The sequence below is a fragment of the Schistocerca americana genome, chromosome 5 (assembly GCF_021461395.2).
Source record: "Schistocerca americana isolate TAMUIC-IGC-003095 chromosome 5, iqSchAmer2.1, whole genome shotgun sequence".
Classification (NCBI taxonomy): Eukaryota; Metazoa; Arthropoda; class Insecta; order Orthoptera; family Acrididae; genus Schistocerca; species Schistocerca americana.
Window position 1 is genome coordinate 285,812,606 of NC_060123.1, and position 21,413 is coordinate 285,834,018.

At 42.8% G+C, this 21,413-nt stretch overlaps 1 protein-coding gene across 1 annotated transcript in view; it reads left to right on the forward strand.

Annotated features, from left to right (window-relative positions):
* LOC124616316 (uncharacterized protein KIAA1522-like) overlaps positions 1 to 21,413 on the forward strand; it is a 485,968-nt gene that overhangs the window by 142,557 nt on the left and 321,998 nt on the right. Inside the window, exon 2 of the mRNA XM_047144621.1 lies at positions 10,773 to 10,961. Within this exon, the coding sequence (XP_047000577.1) occupies positions 10,784 to 10,961 (178 nt within the window). The 5' untranslated portion in view covers positions 10,773 to 10,783. The remainder of the gene's footprint in view (positions 1 to 10,772; positions 10,962 to 21,413) is intronic.

A 21,413-nucleotide genomic window follows, 5' to 3' on the forward strand; every position in this document is an offset into this window, starting at 1 on the left:
AATTACAGATTGTGTGCCCAATATCGATCTTACAGTATGGGAATCGGTGGATCCATGGGAACTGTGTCACTGAGGAACATCGTATACGTTCGACTGTTCTCTGTCAGGTGAATGATTGTAGACCTGTCATCACTTGCTTGATAAGATGTTTTATAGTTTACATTAACACAATGTGTTGTAATACAGACAAGGAAAAGCTGTTTATTGTGTTTTATTAATTGTAATGAGGCCGACAGGAAGAGAAAAATGGCTAACAGGGATGGCTAGAGGACAAAGGTAAGGATGTAGAGGCATACATCAGTAGGGATAAGATAGATACTGCCTACAGGAAAATTAGAAAAACCTTTGGAGAAAAGAGAACAAATTGTATCAATAACAAGAGCTCAGATGGAAAACCAGTCCTAAGCAAAGAAGGGAATACATAAAGGTGGAAAGAGTATATAGAGGGTCTATACAAGGGCGATGTACTGGAGGGCAATATTATAGAAATGGAAGAGGATGTAGATGAAGATATATGATACTTCGTGAAGAGTTTGACAGAGCACTGAAAGACCTAAGTCGAAACAAGGCCCCGGGAGTAAACAACATTCCGATAGAACTACTGATAGCCTTGGAAGAGCCAGCCCTGACAAAACTCTACCATCTAGTGAGCAAGATGTATGAGACAGGCGAAATACCCCCAGACTTCAAGAAGAATATAATAATTCCAATCACAAAGAAAGCAGATGTTGACAGGTGTAAAAATTACCGAACTATCAGTTTAATGAGTCACGGCTGCAAAATACTAACACGAATTCTTTACAGACGTATGGAAAAACTGGTAGAATCCGACTTCGCGGAAGATCAGTTTGGATTCCGTAGAGATGTAGGAACACCTGAGGCAGTACTGACCCTACGAATTATCTTAGAAGATAGATTAAGGAAAGGCAACCTTACGTTTGTAACATTTGTAGAGTTAGAGACAGCTTTTGACAATGTTAACTGGAATACTCTCTTTTAGGGAAGCAGTGGTTGGGAAGGGAGTGAGACAGGATTGTAGCCTATCTCCGATGTTATTCAATCTGTATATTGAGCAAGCAGTGGAGGAAACAAAAGAAAAATACGCCGTAGGAATTAAAATCCATGGAGAAGAAATAAAAACTTTGAGGTTTTTCGACGACATTGTAATTCTGTCATGGACAGCAAAAGACCTGGAAGAGCAGTTGAACGGAGCGGACAGTGCCTTGAAAGGAGGATATAAGGTGAACATCAACAAAAGGAAAACGAGGGTAATGCGTTGTAGTCTAATTAAATCAGGTGGTGCTGAGGGAATTAGATTAGCAAATGAGACACTTAATGTCGTAGATGAGATTTGCTATTTGGGAGTAAACTAACTGATGATGGTCGAAGTAGAGAGGATACAAAATGCAGACTGGCAACGGCAAGGAAAGCGTTTCTGAAGAAGAGAAATTTAACATCGAGTATAGATTTAAGTGTCAGGAAGTCTTTTCTGAAAGTAGTAGTGTGGAGTGCATCCATGTATGGAAGTGAAACATGACGATATGTAGTTTAGACAAGAAGAGAATAGAGGCTTCCGAAACGTGGTGCTACAGAAGAATACTGAAGATTAGATGGATAGACCATGTAACTAATGAGGAGGTACTGAACGGGATCGGGGAGAAGAGGAATTTGTGGCACAACTTGAGCAGAAGAAGGGATTGGTTGGTAGGACATGTTCTGAGGTATCAAGAGATCACGAATTTAGTATTGGAGGACATCGTGGAGGATAAAAATCTTAGAGGGAGACCAAGACTTGAATATACTAAGCACATTCAGAAGGATACAGGTTGCAGTAGGTACTTGGTGATGAAGAAGCTTTCACAGGATAGGGAAGCATGGAGAGCTGCATCAAACCAGTCTCTGGGCTGAAGACCACAACAACCACAATTATTAATTGTGCTGCTTTATGATGACCTGACTGACTTTCAAGTGTATGAAATCGATTTCGATGCGATGTGGAAGAAGATGAAGACCTTTGGATTTGGAATTGATCTCAAATTACCAAAATCGATTAGAACAACTGGCTGTAGATACAATAATAATAAACTGAGAGTTAGTTACCTTCACGTTCCATGGATCATTTTGCAGGATAAATATTCATGATGTGTAAAGAGTCATTTTACATTCATATTGCAAATTAATTTGTGCATCTATTTGTACTCTAAACATCATCATGTGTATATTTTTCTTTCCTCGAACTGAAAACAAGATGTACAGATTGAGCTGGAAATTCCTACCCATCACCTTTTACACATTGTAAACATAGTAATTCTTCTACGGAATAGAAGGAGTTGTCAAGGAGAAACTGTTTTAATATAAAACTTTTTATTCTCCATTATAAGACATATAGCAACTTACTTCCCCATTTTTTCCAGCTCTACGGAAGCAACAAGATACACAATCTTACTAACAATAGGTCAGAGTAATTCAGTGACTTCGAACGTGAACTACTTATGGTGTATCATCTGAATACAAATCCATCAGTGACATTTCAATCCTTCTAAATCTGCCCATATCGACTGTTAACGATGTGACTGCGAAGTGGACAAGCGAAGGAACAACCACAACTAAACCAAGACCAATTAGACCACACGTGCTGACGGATGGTGGTTGTAAGAAATCGTATAAAACCAATGGGAGGAACCTCTCGTGAGTTTCAAATAGCTACCAGCAGATGAGCAATGGCTGTGCGTAGGGAGTTAATGTGGTACAGTGGTCGAGCAGCTCCTCGTAGGCCACGCACCTCTTTAGTCAGTGTTAAGCGACGCTTGAGGTGGCGTAAAGAGCGACGCCACAGGACAGCGGATCACAGAAAATGAGTAATTTGGAGTTCTGAATCAAGATATACCTTGTGGCGATGCAACGGAAAGGTTTGGGTTTGGCGGATGCCTGGAGAACGCTACCTGCCACCAGGTGAAGTGGTAACAGTGAAGTGCGGAGGAAGTGTTTGGAGTTATACGGTATGCGGGTATTTTTCGTTCCTTAGGGTTTCGTCCCTTAATGTGCTTAAGAAAAATCTAAATGCGAACTGTGTGCAATAGAGGAACAATTCAGAGACGATGGTTGTGTCAGCAGGTCAAAGCACCCTACCGTAAAGCAGTCTTGGTTAGGCAATGGTTTGTGGACAACAACATTCCTGAAATGGACTGGGTGCTGTGGAACACTTAGGGATGTGTTATGGCGTCGCACTCGTTTCATAGCCCGGCACCCAACGTCACTACCTTCTTTGGTTTCGGATCTTGAGGAAGAATGGACTGTCATTTCTCCAGACATTCGGACACTCCGTTGAAAGTCTCCCCAACTGAGTTCAAGCTGTCATAAAGACGAATGTTCGGCATTGCCCATATTAATGTCCACCAACTGGTGTCCCGATACTTTTGATCAGATAGCGTACATTATGCGCTCCATTTATCGTCGTGTTTGTAAAGTTCGTTCACGTCTATTTGTCCACAGTGCAAAAATTGTACATGTAGTAGAGGATGCTAAACTCAGTATTTTGAGGTAAGGGATTGATGAAAATAAGTATTTTTTTATTTATAGAACTTATTCCTTACAGTCCCCCCCCCCCCCCCCCCCAATGAACCATGGACCTTGCCGTTGGTGGGGAGGCTTGCGTGCCTCAGCGATACAGATAGCCGTACCGTAGGTGCAACCACAACGGAGGGGTATCTGTTGAGAGGCCAGACAAACGTGTGGTTCCTGAAGAGGGGCAGCAGCCTTTTCAGTAGTTGCAGGGGCAACAGTCTGGATGATTGACTGATCTGGCCTTGTAAAACTAACCAAAACGGCCTTGCTGTGCTGGTACTGCGAACGGTTGAAAGCAAAGGGCAACTACAGCCGTAAATTTTCCCGAGGGCATTCAGCTTTACTGTATGGTTAATGATGATGGCGTCCTCTTGCTTGGCTCTGAGCACTATGGGACTTAACATCTGAGGTCATCAGTCCCCTAGAACTTAGAACTACTTAAACCTAACTAACCTAAGGACATCACACACATCCATGCCCGAGGCAGGATTCGAACCTGCGACCGTAGCGGTCGCGCGGTTCCAGACTGAAGCGCCTTTAACCGCGTGGCCACACTGGCCGGCCGTCCTCTTGGGTAAAATATTCCGGAGGTAAAATAGTCCCCCGTTCGGATCTCCGGGCGGGGACTACTCAAGAGGACGTCGTTATCAGGAGAAAGAAAACTGGCGTTCTACGGATCGGAGCGTGGAATGTCAGATCCCTTAATCGGGCAGGTAGGTTAGAAAATTTAAAAAGGGAAATGGATAGGTTAAAGTTAGATATAGTCGGAATTAGTGGAGTTCGGTGGCAGGAGGAACAAGACTTTTCGTCAGGTGAATACAGGGTTATAAACACAAAGTCAAATAGGGGTAATGCAGGAGTAGGTTTAATAATGAATAAAAAATAGGAATGCGGGTAAGCTAATACAAACAGCATAGTGAACGCATTATTGTGGCCAAGATAGACACGAAGCCCACGCCTACTACAGTAGTACAAGTTTATATGCCAACAATCTCTGCAGATGACGAAGAAATCGAAGAAATGTATGACTAAATAAAAGAAATTATTCAGATAGTGAAGGGAGACGAAAATTTAATAGTCATGGGTGACGAATTCGGTAGTAGGAAAAGGGAGAGAAGGAAACATAGTAGGTGAATATGGATTGGGGTAAGAAATGAAAGAGGAAGCCGCCTGGTAGAATTTTGCACAGAACACAACTTAATCTTAGCTAACACTTGGTTCAAGAGTCATAAAAGAAGGTTGTATACATCGAAGAAGCCTGGAGATACTAACAGATTTCAGATAGATTATATAATGGTAAGACAGAGATTTAGGAACCAGGTTTTAAATTGTAAGACATTTCCAGGGGCAGATGTGGACTCTGGCCACAATCTATTGGTTATGAACTCTAGATTAAAATTGAAGAAACTGCAAAAAGGTGGGAATTTAAGAAGATGGGATCTGGATAAACTGAATAAACCAGAGGTTGTACAGAGTTTCAAGAAGAGCGTAAGGGAACAAATGGCAGGAATGGGGGAAAGAAATACAGCAGAAGAAGAATGGGTAGCTTTGAGGGATGAAGTAGTGAAGGCAGCAGAGGATCAAGTAGGTAAGAAGACGAGGGCTAGTAGAAATCCTTGGGTAACAGAAAAAATATTGAATTTAATTGATGAAAGGAGAAAATATAAAAATGCAGTAAATGAAGCAGGCAAAAAGGAATACAAATGTCTCAAAAATGAGATCGACAGGAAGTGCAAAATGGCTAAGCAGGGATGGCTAGAGGACAAATGTAAGGATGTAGAGGCTTGTCTCACTAGGAGTAAGATAGATACTGCCTACAGGAAAATTAAAGAGACCTTTGGAGAGAAGAGAACCACTTGTATGAATATCAAGAGCTCAGATGGCAACCCAGTTCTAAGCAAAGAAGGGAAGGCAGAAAGGTGGAAGGAGTATTAGGGGGTTTATACAAGGGCGATGTACTTGAGGACAAAATCATGGAAATGGAAGAGGATGTAGATGAAGATGAAATGGGAGATATGATACTGCGTGAAGAGTTTGACAGAGTACTGAAAGACCTGAGTCGAAACAAGGCCCCGGGAGTAGACAACATTCCATTAGAACTACTGACGGCCTTGGGAGAGCCAGTCCTGACAAAACTCTAACATCTGGTGAACAAGATGTATGAGACAGGCGAAATACCCTCAGACTCCAAGAAGAATATATTAATTCCAATCCCTAAGAAATCAGGTATTGATAGATGCGAAAATTACCGAACTATCAGTTTAATAAGTCACGGCTGCAAAATACTAACATGAATTCTTTACAGACGAATGGAAAAACTAGTAGAAGCCGACCTAGGGGAAGATCAGTTTGGATTCCGTAGAAATATTGGAACACGTGAGGCAATACTGACCCTACGACTTATCTTAGAAGCTAGATTAATGAAAGGCAAACCTACGTTTCTACCATTTGTAGACTTAGAGAAAGCTTTTGACAATGTTGACTGGAATACTCTCTTTCAAATTCTGAAGGTGGCAGGGGTAAAATATAGGGAGCGAAAGGCTATTTATAATTTGTATAGAAACCAAATGGTAGTTATGAGTTGTGGGGCATGAAAGCAAAGCAGTGGTTGGGAAGGGAGTGAGACAGGGTTGTAGCCTCTCCCCGATGTTATTCAATCTGTAAATTGAGCAAGCAGTGGAGGAAACAAAAGAAAAATTCGGAGTAGGTATTAAAATCCATGGAGAAGAAATAAAAATTTTGAGGTTCGCCGATGACATTGTAATTCTGTCAGAGACAGCAAATGACTTGGAAGAGCAATTGAATGGAATGGATAGTGTCTTGAAAGGAGGATATAAGATGAACATCAACAAAAGCAAAACGAGGATAATGGAATGTAGTCGAATTAAGTCGGGTGATGCTGGGGATATTAGATTAGGAAATGGGACACTTAAAGTAGTAAAGGAGTTTTGCTATTTGTGGAGCAAAATAACTGATGATGGTCGAAGTAGAGAGGATATAAAATGTAGACTGGCAATGGCAAGGAAAGCATTTCTGAAAAAGAGAAATTTGTTAACATCGAGTATAGATTTAAGTGTCAGGAAGTCGTTTCTGAAAGTATTTGTATGGAGTGTAGCCATGTATGGAAGTGAAACATTGACGATAAATAGTTTGGACAAGAAGAGAATAGAAGCTTTCGAAATGTGGTGCTACAGAAGAATGCTGAAGATTAGATGGGTAGATCATACAACTAATGAGGAAGTGTTGAAGAGGGTTGGGGAGAAGAGAAGTTTGTGGCACCACTTGACTAGAAGAAGGTATCGGTTGGTAGGACATGTTCTGAGGCATCAAGGGATCATAAATTTAGCATTGGAGGGCAGCGTGGAGGGTAAAAGTCGTAGAGGGAGACCAAGAGATGAATACACCAAGCAGATTCAGAATGATGTAGGTTGCAGTAGGTACTGGGAGATGAAGAAGCTTGCACAGGATAGAGTAGCTTGGAGAGCTGCATCGAACCAGTCTCAGGACTGAAGACCACAACAACAACATTCCTTACAGTAACTGCTCAAAGTGACCCTGCGTTAAAGCTACGCATAACATTTTAACACTGTGTCTCAAATATCTCTACTGTCTGTTATACAACGGGGAAACATACTCTTACTCTACCAGACAGTTGCCCTTCCGTTACTGACGGGGTTTCACATACTAACGGCCTCTTGTAACTCATGCAAGTAAATCCACCATGGACAGAAGACAGGCGATTCTGTATCTTTACGGTATTAACTCTACCAAAGCCGATGCAGAAACATCAACAGTTTACTGACACGGCATCACACAGGTTACTACTTCGAGACTTCGTGCATTGCTTCCTCATTTAAAAAAGAAAAAAGTACAGTTTAGGACTGTCCACGCTCTGTATAATTATGGCGTTAAATGTCGACTGGAGGGACAATCAAGCGCCCTACGAGAAAATAAACCCACTCCCTGAACGAGATGATGACAAACGATATCTTGATTTGTATCATACCTACCGCCGTTTTTCGGTTTTACTGTTCTGGTCCGTTACAATGCGTTACAAATTGCCTCTCCATGCATTCTGTTGTATGTTCTGATCGCTCTGTTTCGCTGAGAAATATAGTAACTAGTACTGGGGATCTTCAACATTTATATCGATACATTTTATAACGATATATTTATATCTCGTTATTGTGTTTTCATTGCTATTACTTCACTTATAAAACCATGAGAGCAGTGTAAAGTATTACAGGAATAGTAAGGCAATCATTTCAAAGCATTCTTCCGCGGTTTTTTTTTTCGGTTTTTCTAACTAGATGAGAACCTGTTCGTAGAGTGAGTCAGCTTATACTGCATCAATGAAACTAGGCTGCATTCACTGAGCTTCAAAGAACTGGTGCAGAAACAAGTGAAAGCAGACATGAGTGCATAGGTATGTCGAACAATGAACGCGAATCTCTGCCGACAAAGGAATTTTTGATTTGGTAAAATTCACTGCACGTAACCAAAGTACTGGCTCGCGGCACCGAAACAAAAGAACGATGCAATATGCAACGCGAGCCACGACTCACGATGCAGGCAGCGCTTGTGGTTCACTTATCGTTGTACACGGAAAGTGGACTGAAAACAAAGCATCGTTGTGTTAAATTAACAAATAACCACTGACTGGCAGTTTTTTGCAGTTTGGAGAATATTTATACAACATAACTTTTTCGTGTTCCACGTAGAAAATTTGGAAGAGTGGAAATAGGAACCGTGACGGTTGTACATTTAATATGTGGACCTTATCACTTCGTTTGATTCTCAGTATTCTCACGTACCGTTCACATTACTGTTGCCACTAAAAACTTCCTTATTCTACAATTCAGCCACGAGTTCCTAATCTGAAAAGTGCGAGGACTATTTCCAATCATTTTAGCCTCATAGACTAACAAGTAGCTTCCTGTAGGGCTACAGTGGGTGAATCAGTCGACTGCTGAAGACTCAGAGGCCGTTTTCGCTAACGTGACAACCGTGGCGCGAAAAAGAGGGCTGATAGCTCGTCGACGGAGCTGAGCAACACGTTGTAGGTAATCGCCTGATGCTTGTTATCATCGATGGCCTTCGTTTCGTTTCTCTGTTTGATTAAGGACCTTTTCCCTCGGTACTCCAGTTAGCATGTTTTTCGTCAATCCCCACTGCCACAAGGAGTTTACTCCACCTCATCACGCAAGTAGAAATGTGGTTTGTATTCTACTCTCTTTAGGTGAATGCCACTTTCATAAACATTTTCGTTCGCAGTTTAATCGACAGCCATTCCTTGTCTTTAGATGATGATATCATTGGGTCGTGATTGTCTCTCATATTCTTACCTGAAAAATATATTATTGATGGCCAGAGATATAAAAATATTCGAGCTTTAGAGGAAGTAACACAAAAGCATCGACCACGTAATAGTTTCATCCTTCCTACCTTCGTACTCTACTGCACATCCTTCCAACGCCACACCTACAAACGCTACTCCAGGATAACTTTAATAAGCTGCTCCTATGCGAACATTCTGTTGGGTTGTTTGGGGGAGGAGACCAGACAGCGAGGTCATCGGTCTCATCGGATTAGGGAAGGATGGGGAAGGAAGTCGGCCGTGCCCTTTCAAAGGAACTATCCCGGCATTTGCCTGGAGCGATTTAGGGAAATCACGTATGCGAACATTAAAACGATTACCACATAACTTCAGACTTAACAAAATCCTCCTTTTCGAGCGCATGTTATAGTTTCTAATTTCCCTTCGTATTTCTTTCCCTCTCCAAGGTCTTAATTTGGAGTCATCTCCCCATCACAGTCATCCCACTTCCTTTCCCAAACACACTCCCACGAAAAGCAAACATTTGTCAAATCCGAATGTAGGCTTCACTTCATCGTTTTAACATGGCTCACTACATATTAAAGTTTAAATTGAACTATCCCCGGAAGATTCAGAATTTACTACTCAAGAAAAGATGGCAGCCAGACTCCACTTATCATACGTCAGTTGGACAGCCCCTTGTAGACTGAGAACAGGGATCTCTACACGTAGGGACGACGCCGTGATACGTGGTTAGACAAATACTACTACGAAAAAACCCAGACTTTGGAAAATTTTGTCCACTGCGCAAATGTAGACGATGTTGTGAGTCAATGAGATACTATTGAACTAAAATACACAATCTAAGGAGCCGTTGAATATTGGAAAGCAGAAATTTAGTGCGCTCTAAAGAAGCTACTTGTCTTCCACCCCTACTCTTTGATTGACTCTAAACCTTCATCATGAAGAATGCTAAACCTGGATGTAAAAATTAGGATTTATTTATACAGTCACCAAGGCTCCTGGGTTTGCCTTTCAAAAAAAGACTTTAGTCGGCTGAAAAGTGTAGCTAGCCATTACTACTGAACGTTATCCACTATGTGGGAGGAGTGAGAGGGATGAAATAATAATTCAGAAAAAAACTTGCTAACATCACAAATATTTCAGTTTTTCTTTTTTTTTTACTCAACAGTCTTTTGAGAGGATTGATATGGCACGCCACGGATTCCAGTTTAACTCACGAATAATATCCCGTGGTGCACTGCTGTGGATCCTTTCTTCCCACTGCTCTGGAGACTGTTGGTACATGGCGGAGTGCTAAGAATTTTCAGATTATGGAGAATTTGTGAGCTGTGGAGAATTTGAAGACTTTACAGGATTTGCGTACAGTGGAAAATTGGTGGACTGTTGTGAATTTGTGTACAGTGGAAAATTTGTGGACTGTTGTGAATTTGTGGACTGTTGTGAACTTGTGGACTGTGGAGAATTTGTGGACTGTGGAGAATTTGTGGACTGTGGAGAATTTGTGGACTGTTGTGAATTTGTGGACTGTGGAGAATTTGTGGACTGTGGAGAATTTGTGGACTGCGGAGACTTTGGAGAATGTGGAGACTTTGCAGAATGTGGAGACTTTGCAAATGTGGAGACTTTGGAGAACGTGGAGACTTTGGAGAATGTGTGGAGCCTTCAGGGAGTCTGTGGGGAGTTTTTGGGGTGTGTGAAGAGTTCCAGGAGTGTGTGGAGTGTTTGAAGAGTGTGTGGAGAGTTTGAGGAGTGTTGATGGTATGCATGGGGGAGAGCGTACTTTGGGGAGTATAAGGAGAGTTTTTTGGTGGTGTATGAGGCGAGTGTGGAGAGTTTGGGGACTTACAAAGACCGTCATCTGTTGCAGGCGGGTGCAGCATGCGCCTGTTCCGCGGCCGGCGTAGCTCGGAGACGCCGTCGCCGCAGCCGCAGCCGCCCCCAGCCGGAGGGCAGCAGAATGGCGCCGACAGCCCGCCCCCAGGCACCGACTTCCAGACCGTCAAGGCGGTGCCAGCGCTCGTTCTCGAGGAAGCTGGCCCCCGCGAGGTCAAGAAGAGTGAGTACACTTGAATAAATGTATTTTTTTGCGGTTACTGTATATATTGAAAAGTAATATGAATATTTTACAATAATTTTTACAGAAGCAGTTAATGGATTATTAAGCTACCAAATATATATATATATATATATATATATATATATATATCGAGTTGTTAGCGGAAGACTGCGAAATTTTATTTTGGAAGTTACAGTGTTATTGCTTCCTAACCGAGGGTGACACTTGCTGAAAGGTATGGTGTGGCCACTCATAGCTCACAATTAGCCAGTCGTGACAGCTATTTAAGATCCGCTACTCTAAAAAACAACGATGGTTTCATTACTTTCCCAACAGAAATTGTCACTGTAGAGTTAACAAATATCTCCTATGACCATCAAGGAATAGTTGCAAGTGCTGATAGTAAGTAATATGCACACTGCACTGCAATAACAGAATCAGTTACGGCTGGTTATATCTCTGTTGTCGTATGCATACCACGGTATCTTCAGTAATTGTCAGACAGGCTATTACATTTCTTTTAACATCAGCTCACTTTCTCAGCAACAAAAAAATTTAAATTCTCATTCATTTTCAAATATTCGATAAGAGAATGTATAACCTACTAACAGTTACAAGACTTTATGTGTTAAGACGTGCGGAATTGTTGTAGTTACATCCCTTTAAAGAATTTGAGAAGTACTTTTAAACGAATTTTTTACTTTTTCGCCGTTCGAGCTCAACATTCTACCACTTGTATTACAGTGGGAAGGTGCGGGAGAAGGTTATTACTCGTAATGTAGTTCGTTAGCCACTGCCCATTACAGTGATAACTGTGCACTAATTTTCCAGTCTATACCCTGAATAGCACATTCAACTTGTGTAGTAACACTTCCACTCACAGTAAATCGCTGTGTAACTTCGTTAATATTCTCCAGTAAGTTCTTTTTGCGAAGTCACAGCTCACATTACTAGACACTTTGACGAGCACAGTTTGAACTATTATCAACAGTTCCATTACTACAAAACCTATTTATAAATTCACTCTAGAACATTTACCACTTTTTATTTGCCAGAGTCAAGAGACAAGTTCACTATGCAAAACTTTCAATATACGCTTCCTTCGCAACCCACTTGCAACAATACACTAGGTGTCCGTCCTAAGAGTCGTCAGACCAGTTTTCTCTAGTGTTTCGAGAGATATATGCAATGTAGTTCTTGTGATGTGTAGCTGTAGTTACCCCAAACAAAGTCTGCTCTTCACGTCTTTCTTCCCACACACAGTGTCGACGGAAAGCGTCGATTTGTTTCCCCTTACGAACAAAATTATTTTTAAAGCGTAACTATACATGCACATTCGACAGAGCGGTTACAGATTAGTGTAGTACAATAGTCGTTTCATCGATGTATGTTAACAGCGACCTTAAAAAACGAAGAATTATCGGTACACTAGCAACAACTCGGGTGCTGCCCTGTGTGCTACCGCCATGCAGAAGCGCTGCTCAGTCATTGCTGGAGTACTGTCTATTCTTCCTGTCTTAATGTGCATCTCAATTCGTTTCGATAAAACGAATCACTAATTCACTAATTTGGGATCGCTCTATCAAATGGGCACGTAAAATTCCACTTTAAAAATCATTTTGTTCATAATGGGAAACAAACCAGCGCTTTCGTCCACACTGGGCTTCGCATGAAAGTACTGATGAACAGTATTTGTTTGGGGTGCCTCCAGCTACACATTCCAAAATGTTAATTACAGATACCTGCCAAAACACAAAGGAAAATGCGTCCGACGATTCTTAGAAAGTACACCCTGTATACATTTTCTCACGGCTCCCGATACATATGCAGACAAGGGGCAACGAGTTTCAACAGATCCACGTCTCTCAAAGAATACAAAAGTAAACGGAAGTAAAGTATACAGAATATTGTCTCGAAACAATTTTCAATTAGTTGGTTACACACACAAATGATTTTACAGGTATTAATTTCATAATAGTGGAATTACAATCGGGAACGATTTGGTAATGTTATCGGTTAGTCAACAAGTATCTCTATTTTGCCTCATAACAATCCACAGAAATAAAGGTTCATCACAAGATTTTACAAACATCCAACATGTCTTGTGTTCATCACTACGAAGTTTAAAACCATTATGTGGAAATAGGTAAAAAGAGCTCCAAAGGTATCTTTGTTACAGTGTGGTTGACAATATACCAAAACAATAATGGGAACAATTAAGACATACTTCTAATCAGCGACGCATCAGTAATAATAATTCAAACCAGATCAACAATAACTCCATAAAGTCTTATTTAAGAGACAGTGAGAGAGATAAAACTTTATTTCGCTGTAATTAATTGTGACAACTTCGTCGTCATCTGGCAGGATTTAAAGAATTAAGAAGTGTATACCAAGCATCCATAGTTAAAAAAAATATGTTAGACAGGGCTGTTGAAACAAGTCGACTCGGTGTATGGCACGACGTCATCTAGCATCAAAACACGCCGCTAATATCAGTTGCATTACGAACGAATACACAACCACATCAAATTATTAAAGGAACAAACTGGAGATGTTAGGTCAACTACAGATGTCAGAGAGAATGTTCTACAGTAGTAATCTCATATTACTTTAACACTTCCATCAGGTCATTGCAAACTTGGATTTTATTCACGAGAATTCAGGTGCACCGAAACAGATAAATAAATACGTATGTAAATAAACATGGGAGTCTGGAAATGTGGGACAAAATCGCTCCACATTTGCAAGTCTATTGGACGACATAATCACAAGCATACGTCTTGAGAAGGTGTCATGAAAGTAATCACAATAATGAACAACAAAAAACTTAAAGTGAGGACAAAATTATTGTATATGCAAAAAACCAAAGAAGGAAATAAGACGCTTTTGAATGGATACGTAAACACGAAAAACAGCTCACCGTTTACATTAACACAAAAATTAGTAAAACAGCATCCCAACGGGTAACCATCAAAATAATACAACACTATCTCCTTTCCTCTTAAACTAATTTGACCCTTCCAAATAACATACAATCATCATCCATTTTTCCCCTCACTTAGTACCCCCCTTCCCTCTTTATCCACTCTCTCATAAATATTCTAGCCGTATCCAGCATACTGTAACTCCTTACCACTGTCACTGTAATACCACTCTCCAACCGTCTTAACAACCGAGCGAAGTGGCCAAGTGGTTAGCACACTGGACTCGCAGTCGGGAGGACGACTGTTCAAACCCGCGTCCCGACATCCTGATTTGGGTTTTCCGTGATATCCCTAAATCGCTTCAGGCAAAGGCTGGGATTGTTCCTTTGAAAAGACACGCTCGACTTCCTTCCACATCCTCCCCTAATGTTTGGTCTCTTCCCCTGAATCAATCAGTCGTCTTAATATCGTGTTTAATAATACGCAGTGTTTAATAAATAAGCTATTCTGTCTCTTCTCTCAATTCACTGAGGAGAAAAAAAATTGAAATGTGTCAGACAACGGGTTGGCAACACTTCTATACACAAACGAAGAAACGGACGTAAAGTTAACTAACACGTCTTCAGTGAAAATCGCCTCAGTTTACGTGATGACCATTTTAACTGACTGCCTGGAGTATTAATGAAATGTTGACATCATATGACACTCAGAAAACTAGGTCTACGAAGTATGGAAAATGAAAAATTTCGTTGCTAGTACATGTCAAATTTTCGTAAGTGAAACAAAAGTTTCAACCTGTGGTTACATACCAGCAAGCACAGTGAACATCAATATGGACAAAACAGCTGCCATTGCTATTTTATTAGTGCAAAATGATGAGAACTTGAAATACACTGAGATGGCAAAAGTCATGAAATGGTGATATGCACAGTTAGATATGGCGGTAGTATCGACTACACATGGTATAAAAGGGCAGTACATCGGTGGAGCTGTCATTTGCGCTCAGTTTATTAATGTGAAGAGGTTTCATACGTGATTATGGACACACGATGGAAATTAACAAGTAGGAACGCGGAGTGGTAGCTGGAGTTAGATACCTGAGACATTCCATTTCGTAAATCGTTAGAGAAATCAGTATTCCGCTATCCACAACGTCAAGGTTGTGCCGTGAATACCAGATTTCACGCATTACCTCTCATCAGGGACAACGCAGTGATCGACGGCCTTCACTTAAAGACTGGGTGTATCGGTGTTTGCGTAGAGTTGTCAGTGTTAACAGCAAGCAACAATGCACGCAAGAACCGTAGAAACCAGTACTGGACGCACGACGAATGTATCCGATTGGACAGTGCGGTGAAAAGTGGCGTTAATGGGCTATGGCAACAGTCGACGGACGCGAGTGCCTTTGTTAACAGCACGACATCGCCTGCAGCGCCTCTGTTGGGCTCGTGTCCATATCAGCTGGACCCTGGATGATTGAAAAACGGTGGCCTGTTTAGGTTAGTCCAGATTTCAGTTGGTAAGAGCTGATTACAGGGTTCGAGTGTGGTGCAGACCCTATGAAGCCATGAACCTAAGTTGTCAACAACGCACTGTGCAAGCTGGTGGTAGCTCAATAATAGTGTGGGCTGTGTTTACGTAGAATGAACTGGATCCCCTGGTCCAATTGAACAGATCGTTGACTGGAAATGGTTATGTTCGGCCACTTGAGTACACCATTCATGGACTTCATGTTCCCAAACAACGATGTCATGTCACTGGGGTACAATTGTTCGTGATTTGTTTGAAGAGCATCTTGGACAATGCAAGGAATCATTTGGCCACCCAGGTCGCCCGACATGAACCCTTTCGAACATTTATGTGACGTAATCGAGAGGTCAGTTCGTGTACAACATCCTGCAACTGCATCACTTTCACAGTTAAGGACGGCCGTAGAGGCTGCGTGGCTCATAATTTTGCAGGGGATTTCCAACGACTTGTTGAGTCTATGCCTCATTGAGTTGCTACACTACGCAGGTCAAAAGGAGGTCCGACACTATATTAGAAGGTATCCAATGTTTTCTGTATCCTCACTGTATTTACAATTTATGGTAATCCACTTAAGGAGTACTTTATGTAAAAGGCGAAACGAGTCTTGAAGATCAGACATCAAAATTGCGTCGAGAGAGGTCCTCTCATTTTTAAACACGTGTTTTACATGAAAATTGCGAAGTATGTATCAGTCTGCGTACGGATGTGTGTGTGTGTGTGTGTGTGTGTGTGTGTGTGTGTGTGTGTGTGTGTGTAACTCGATGGCCGCTTCCGAGGAGTAACTGAGCACGGACAATTTCAATGTCAGTAGCGCTGGAGAAGATGACTGCAGCAGAGCAAAGTGACGCTGCTTTAAAGACCGCTTTAAAGGCCGCGAGTCTCGCTTGGCTTGGCCTCCAGCAAGGTCAGCCGGTGCGGACGGTAGCGGCAGGACTGGCGCACACTGCACACAGCAGACGGTAGACAGAAGTCGCTAGGTGGCACTTTGCCATCCCTCCCAGCGCACCAGGACATGAATAATTCGCAGGGAGCGCCCAGACATCGTGCTCGCACGCACCACGCCCTCTCGGAGATCATCGGCGTCGTGCCAGCTGCCGCCACACTTTGTCCTCGGCTCGCCTGACGCCGCTCTGACCGCGGTGCCGCTGCTTTGTTGTCTGAGACGCCACCTCCACAGCGTGGCGTAATCACCATTACACCTCGGCACCTCAGGAAACTATGCTTGGATTCGTAACTGCGTGAGGTGCGGGGCTGTGGAAGGGAGTTGTGGGTGGTGGCAGCATTGTTGTGAAGAGCAATCTGTCAGTAATTTAGTCGCGCTGGTCAGCGATCATTTCTCTCGATGGACCTAATTAATGCTACAGCATTTCTGCTGAGGTCCTTCTGTTTGTCGTCACTACTGCTGTCACCCTACAGACGTACTTTACTCCACTACTGGCCATTAAAATTGCTACACCACGAAGATGACGTGCTACAGACGCGAAATTTAACCGACAGGAAGAAGATGCTGTGATATGCAAATGATTAGCTTTTCAGAGCATTCACACAAGGTTGGCGCCGGTGGCGACACATACAACGTGCTGACATGAGGAAAATTTCCAACCGATTTCTCATACACAAACAGCAGTTGACCGGTGTTGCCTGGTGAAACGTTGTTGTGATGCCTCGTGTAAGGAGGAGAAATGCAAACCATCACGTTTCCGACTTTGATAAATGTCGGATTGTAGCCTATCGCGATTGCGGTTTATCGTATCGTGACATTGCTGCTCGCGTTGGTCGAGATCCAATGACTGTTAGCAGGATATGGAATCGGTGGGTTCAGGAGGGTAATACGCCGTGCTGGATCCCAACGGCCTCGTATCACTAGCAGTCGAGATGACAGGCATTTTATGCGCATGGCTGTAACGGATCGTGCAGCCACGTCTCGACCCGTGAGTCAACAGATGGGGACGTCTGCAAGACAATAACCATTTGCACGAACAGTTCGACGACGTTTGCATCAACATGGACTATCAGCTCGGAGACCATGGCTGCGGTTACCCTTGACGCTGCATCACAGACAGGAGCGCCTGCGATGATGTACTCAACGACGAATCTGGGTGCACGAATGGCAAAACGTCATTTTTTTGGATGAATCCAGGTTCTGTTTACAGCATCATGATGGTCGCATCCGTGTTTCCCGGCATCGCGGTGAACGCACATTGGAAGCGTGTATTCGTCATCGCCATACCGGCGTATCACCCGGCGTGATAGTATGGGGTGCCATTGGTTACACGTCTCGGTTACCTCTTGTTCCCATTAATGGCACTTTGAACAGTGGACGTTACATTTCAGATGTGTTACGACCCATGGCTCTACCCTTCATTCGATACCTGCGAAACGCTATATTTCAGCAGGTTCAGCAGGATAATGCACGACCGCATGTTGGTACGGGCCTTTCTGGATACAGAAAATGTTCGACTGCTGCCCTGGCCAGCACATTCTCCAGATCTCTCACCAACTGAAAACGTCTGGTCAATGGTGGCCGAGCAACTGCCTCGTCACAATACGCCAGTCACTACTCTTGATTAAATGTGGTATCGTGTTGAAGCTGCATGGGCAACTGTACCTGTACTCGTCATCCAAGCTCTGTTTGACTCAATGCCCAGGCGTATCAAGGCCGTTATTAAGGCCAGAGGTAGTTGTTCTGGGTACTGATTTCTCAGTATCTATGCACCCAAATTGCGTGAAAATGTAATCACACGTCAGTTCTAGTATAATACATTTGCCCAATGAATACCCGTTTATCATCTGCATTTCTTCTTGGTGTAGCAATTTTAATGGCCAGCAGTGTACTTCGACGTATCACTTCGGAACCAAGTGGCATACGCAATTCATGTTTAGTTTTCAGACATTCTCTAACTATTGCCAGTCGTACGTCTTCCAATCTTTGAATTTACCATCAATACTTTTCCTTTGTGTTGCCCTCTCATATCAAATAAGTTTCTGCCTCATATCGTAATAAATCTACTCGCGTTTCCGAAAGACACTACAACGCGTGGTGGAGGTTATATTGACCCAACACTACCGAATCTACGCTGAGGTTTCATTACGTAAGCCGCACAAGTCGTCCAACGCCTCGACCATTTCGCAACACAGATGGGACATTGTGGCTTCGTAGACTTTCCCGGAGTAATAAGTCTTGAAAGTCTCCTCGGGTTTGCTGTCCGATCCTATAATCAACTTGGTTCAATATTTCGACGATCCATCTGTCCGCCATCTTCAGGAGCATATTGATACTGCTGCTGAGTCCCGCTAAAAACTGGTGCCAAGGCTGCAAATTGCCCTCTGTAGGCCTCTATAAGTTTCGCAGTTGCTGCCCTCCAAGACTAGGCTGACGGCGCCTCCCAGAGTTTTGATGCGGGATAGCAAAGGGTTCCACGTCCTGCTAAGAGAAAAACCATTGCCTCTATTAATCAAATTGTCTGCCAACATAATTCCAATTGCCTCTTCAAAAACGCTGTACCAAAAATCGGAAGTGTTTGCAAGTATAACAGTCTCTTCAAAATTCGTACTGTGCCCGTCGTTAAAGCAATGTTCTACTACCGCCGATTTTTCCGGCTGTTGTAGACTCGTATGTCGGCGGTGCTCCACGCACCTGTCCCGAACTGTTTGAATCGAAAAGCAATGTAAGCCTTTCCCCACGGACATGGAATTTTATACATGCGAGACTTCTTAAGTCCCAAATCATCTTTCACAGAGCCGAGTAGTGTTATAACTTTGGAAGGTGGAAAAGCGCAGTGTACCATGTGACATTCGACCCGTTAACGTCAATCTGCTGCGTGTGTCTGTAGCGTCGCGTAGATATTTAGTGTTGGTTATCATGTTACTTTAAGTATGCTGAAGATATTTAGCCGTTACTGTGTCCATCATAAGAGAAGCAGGTTAAATACCAAAAGTACACTGTCTCATCAAAATAGCCGGACATCCGCATGTAATGCAGAATTGACGACTAGACGCCACGAGAGATGGACCCACAATATGAAAGGAGACGGGGAGTACTGTGTTGTTAGTAGAGAATCAGTAAGAACAAAATGTATCCATCAGGAGAACTCAACGACTTCGAAAAGCACTAGTCATTGGGTACACCTGAGTAAAAAATCCATCAGGGATATTTCAGCCCTATTACAGCTTCAATATTCTGAACATGGTTCCACTTCAGCAAAGGTTACAAAATAGCAGGTGAACAAGATAGCCAACCCCGTTGCAATAAATGGTGGTATTCAGTTAACCTTAACCGTGGTTTCAATGGATTTAAATCCGTCTTCAGAAAGACAAGAAACGGACTTCATATTAGCAAACAGCCAGTTAGTAAAGCAATCTAACGTCTCCACATAAAATGCGTCGCCTTCTCAAGTCACCATGTAGCTCTTAACGTGTCTGGCATTTTACGTGATCGATTTCATTAATGTGACAAGCCCTTGATTTTAGACGCCTTACCTTTTACAAATGCATGTACAGATCGTTGCCGACGCTTTTCATGTGAGTCAGCCGAAGGAATCACGCGAGAGTTCCAAAGTGCTAAGAACAGTCCAGCTAGTTCAGTGGTCGTTCGTAGGGAGATAAAAAGATTCAGGTACAGTCGCCGAGAAGCTTTCATAAGCCACACATTTCCCCCTAGTCAGTGCTAAGTGACGCATGATGGCAAGTAAACAGTGACGCAGCTGGACGGTGGATGCCTAGAAACATATTATTGGAGTGATGGATCATGCTATGCCCTAGGGCGGGATTTGGGTTCAAAATGGTTCAAATGGCTCTGAGCACTATGGGACTTATCATCTATGGTCATCAGTCCCCTAGAATTTAGAACTACTTAAACCTAACTAACCTAAGGACGTCACTTAACACCCAGTCATCACGAGGCAGAGAAAATCCCTGACCCCGAGGATTTGGGTTTGGCGAATGTCTGGAGAACGTTACCTGTCATCAAGTCTAGCGCCGACAGTGAAGTGTTGAGGAGGTGATTGGTGATACGATATGGAGACGTTTCTGGTGGTTAGCGTGTGGTCCTGTGATTGCGCTTAAGGAAACGCTAAACGTGGAAAGATATGGACATTTTTTAGAACACTGATAGTGCGTGCAGTAGAGGAACAGTTCGAGGACGTTTCTATTGGCATGGCAATGGGCTCTGTCATGAAACAAAATACGCGAGGCAGTGATTTCTGGACAGTAACATTTCTGAAATGGACTGATCTGCCCAGGGCCTCGACCTCAACCCAATGGAACACCCTTAGATTGAGGTAGAACGTCGACTCTCGAGGTAGAACAGGCTAGCATTCCTCTACAGACATTCAGAAACTTCACTGAAACTGTACCAAGCAGAGTACAAGCATTCACAAAGGCGAAGGGTGTACACATAGTAATGTCCACTAATAGGTATCTAGGTGTTTTTGATTAGATAGTTATTACCGTGAGATGTTACAGTGTGAGTTTTACAAGTAAACATTTCTGGAAAGAGTCAGAGTAGAAACAGTGGTACAATGAGGTGTTTACCCCAGCGTTGCCAGTTATTTGAGCAGGCAACGGCTGGTGCGCGTTGTGAGAAGTACAGGCAGAGAGGAGGAAGCCGAAAATTATTCTCCGTCTGTCTCTGCGCAGAGCACATCACGCACCCACCTTTTTACTTGTATATCACGTATAACACGAGACTTCTTCCAAAACCGACACGCTACTCGTTGCTGCTTTCGTCGTCCACCATGGCAATGCATTCCTAACTTAAACAGCAAAGTCCATGTAGATTAGCGGAAATTTTGGTACGATTCAATTACTTCGTATGCCTCTCGTTACAGGAATCCCTACACAGGGACGAAGGTATCACTTATTTGAATCATTGGACCACGGATCTCGTTCACATGCTTTTGGTAATCTCGCTTTTTGAAAAACCCACTTGCGAAAAAGACCAAATGTTGTGTGACCTAGGAAGTAGGGAATTGGGCCAACACTAACCAATGCAATG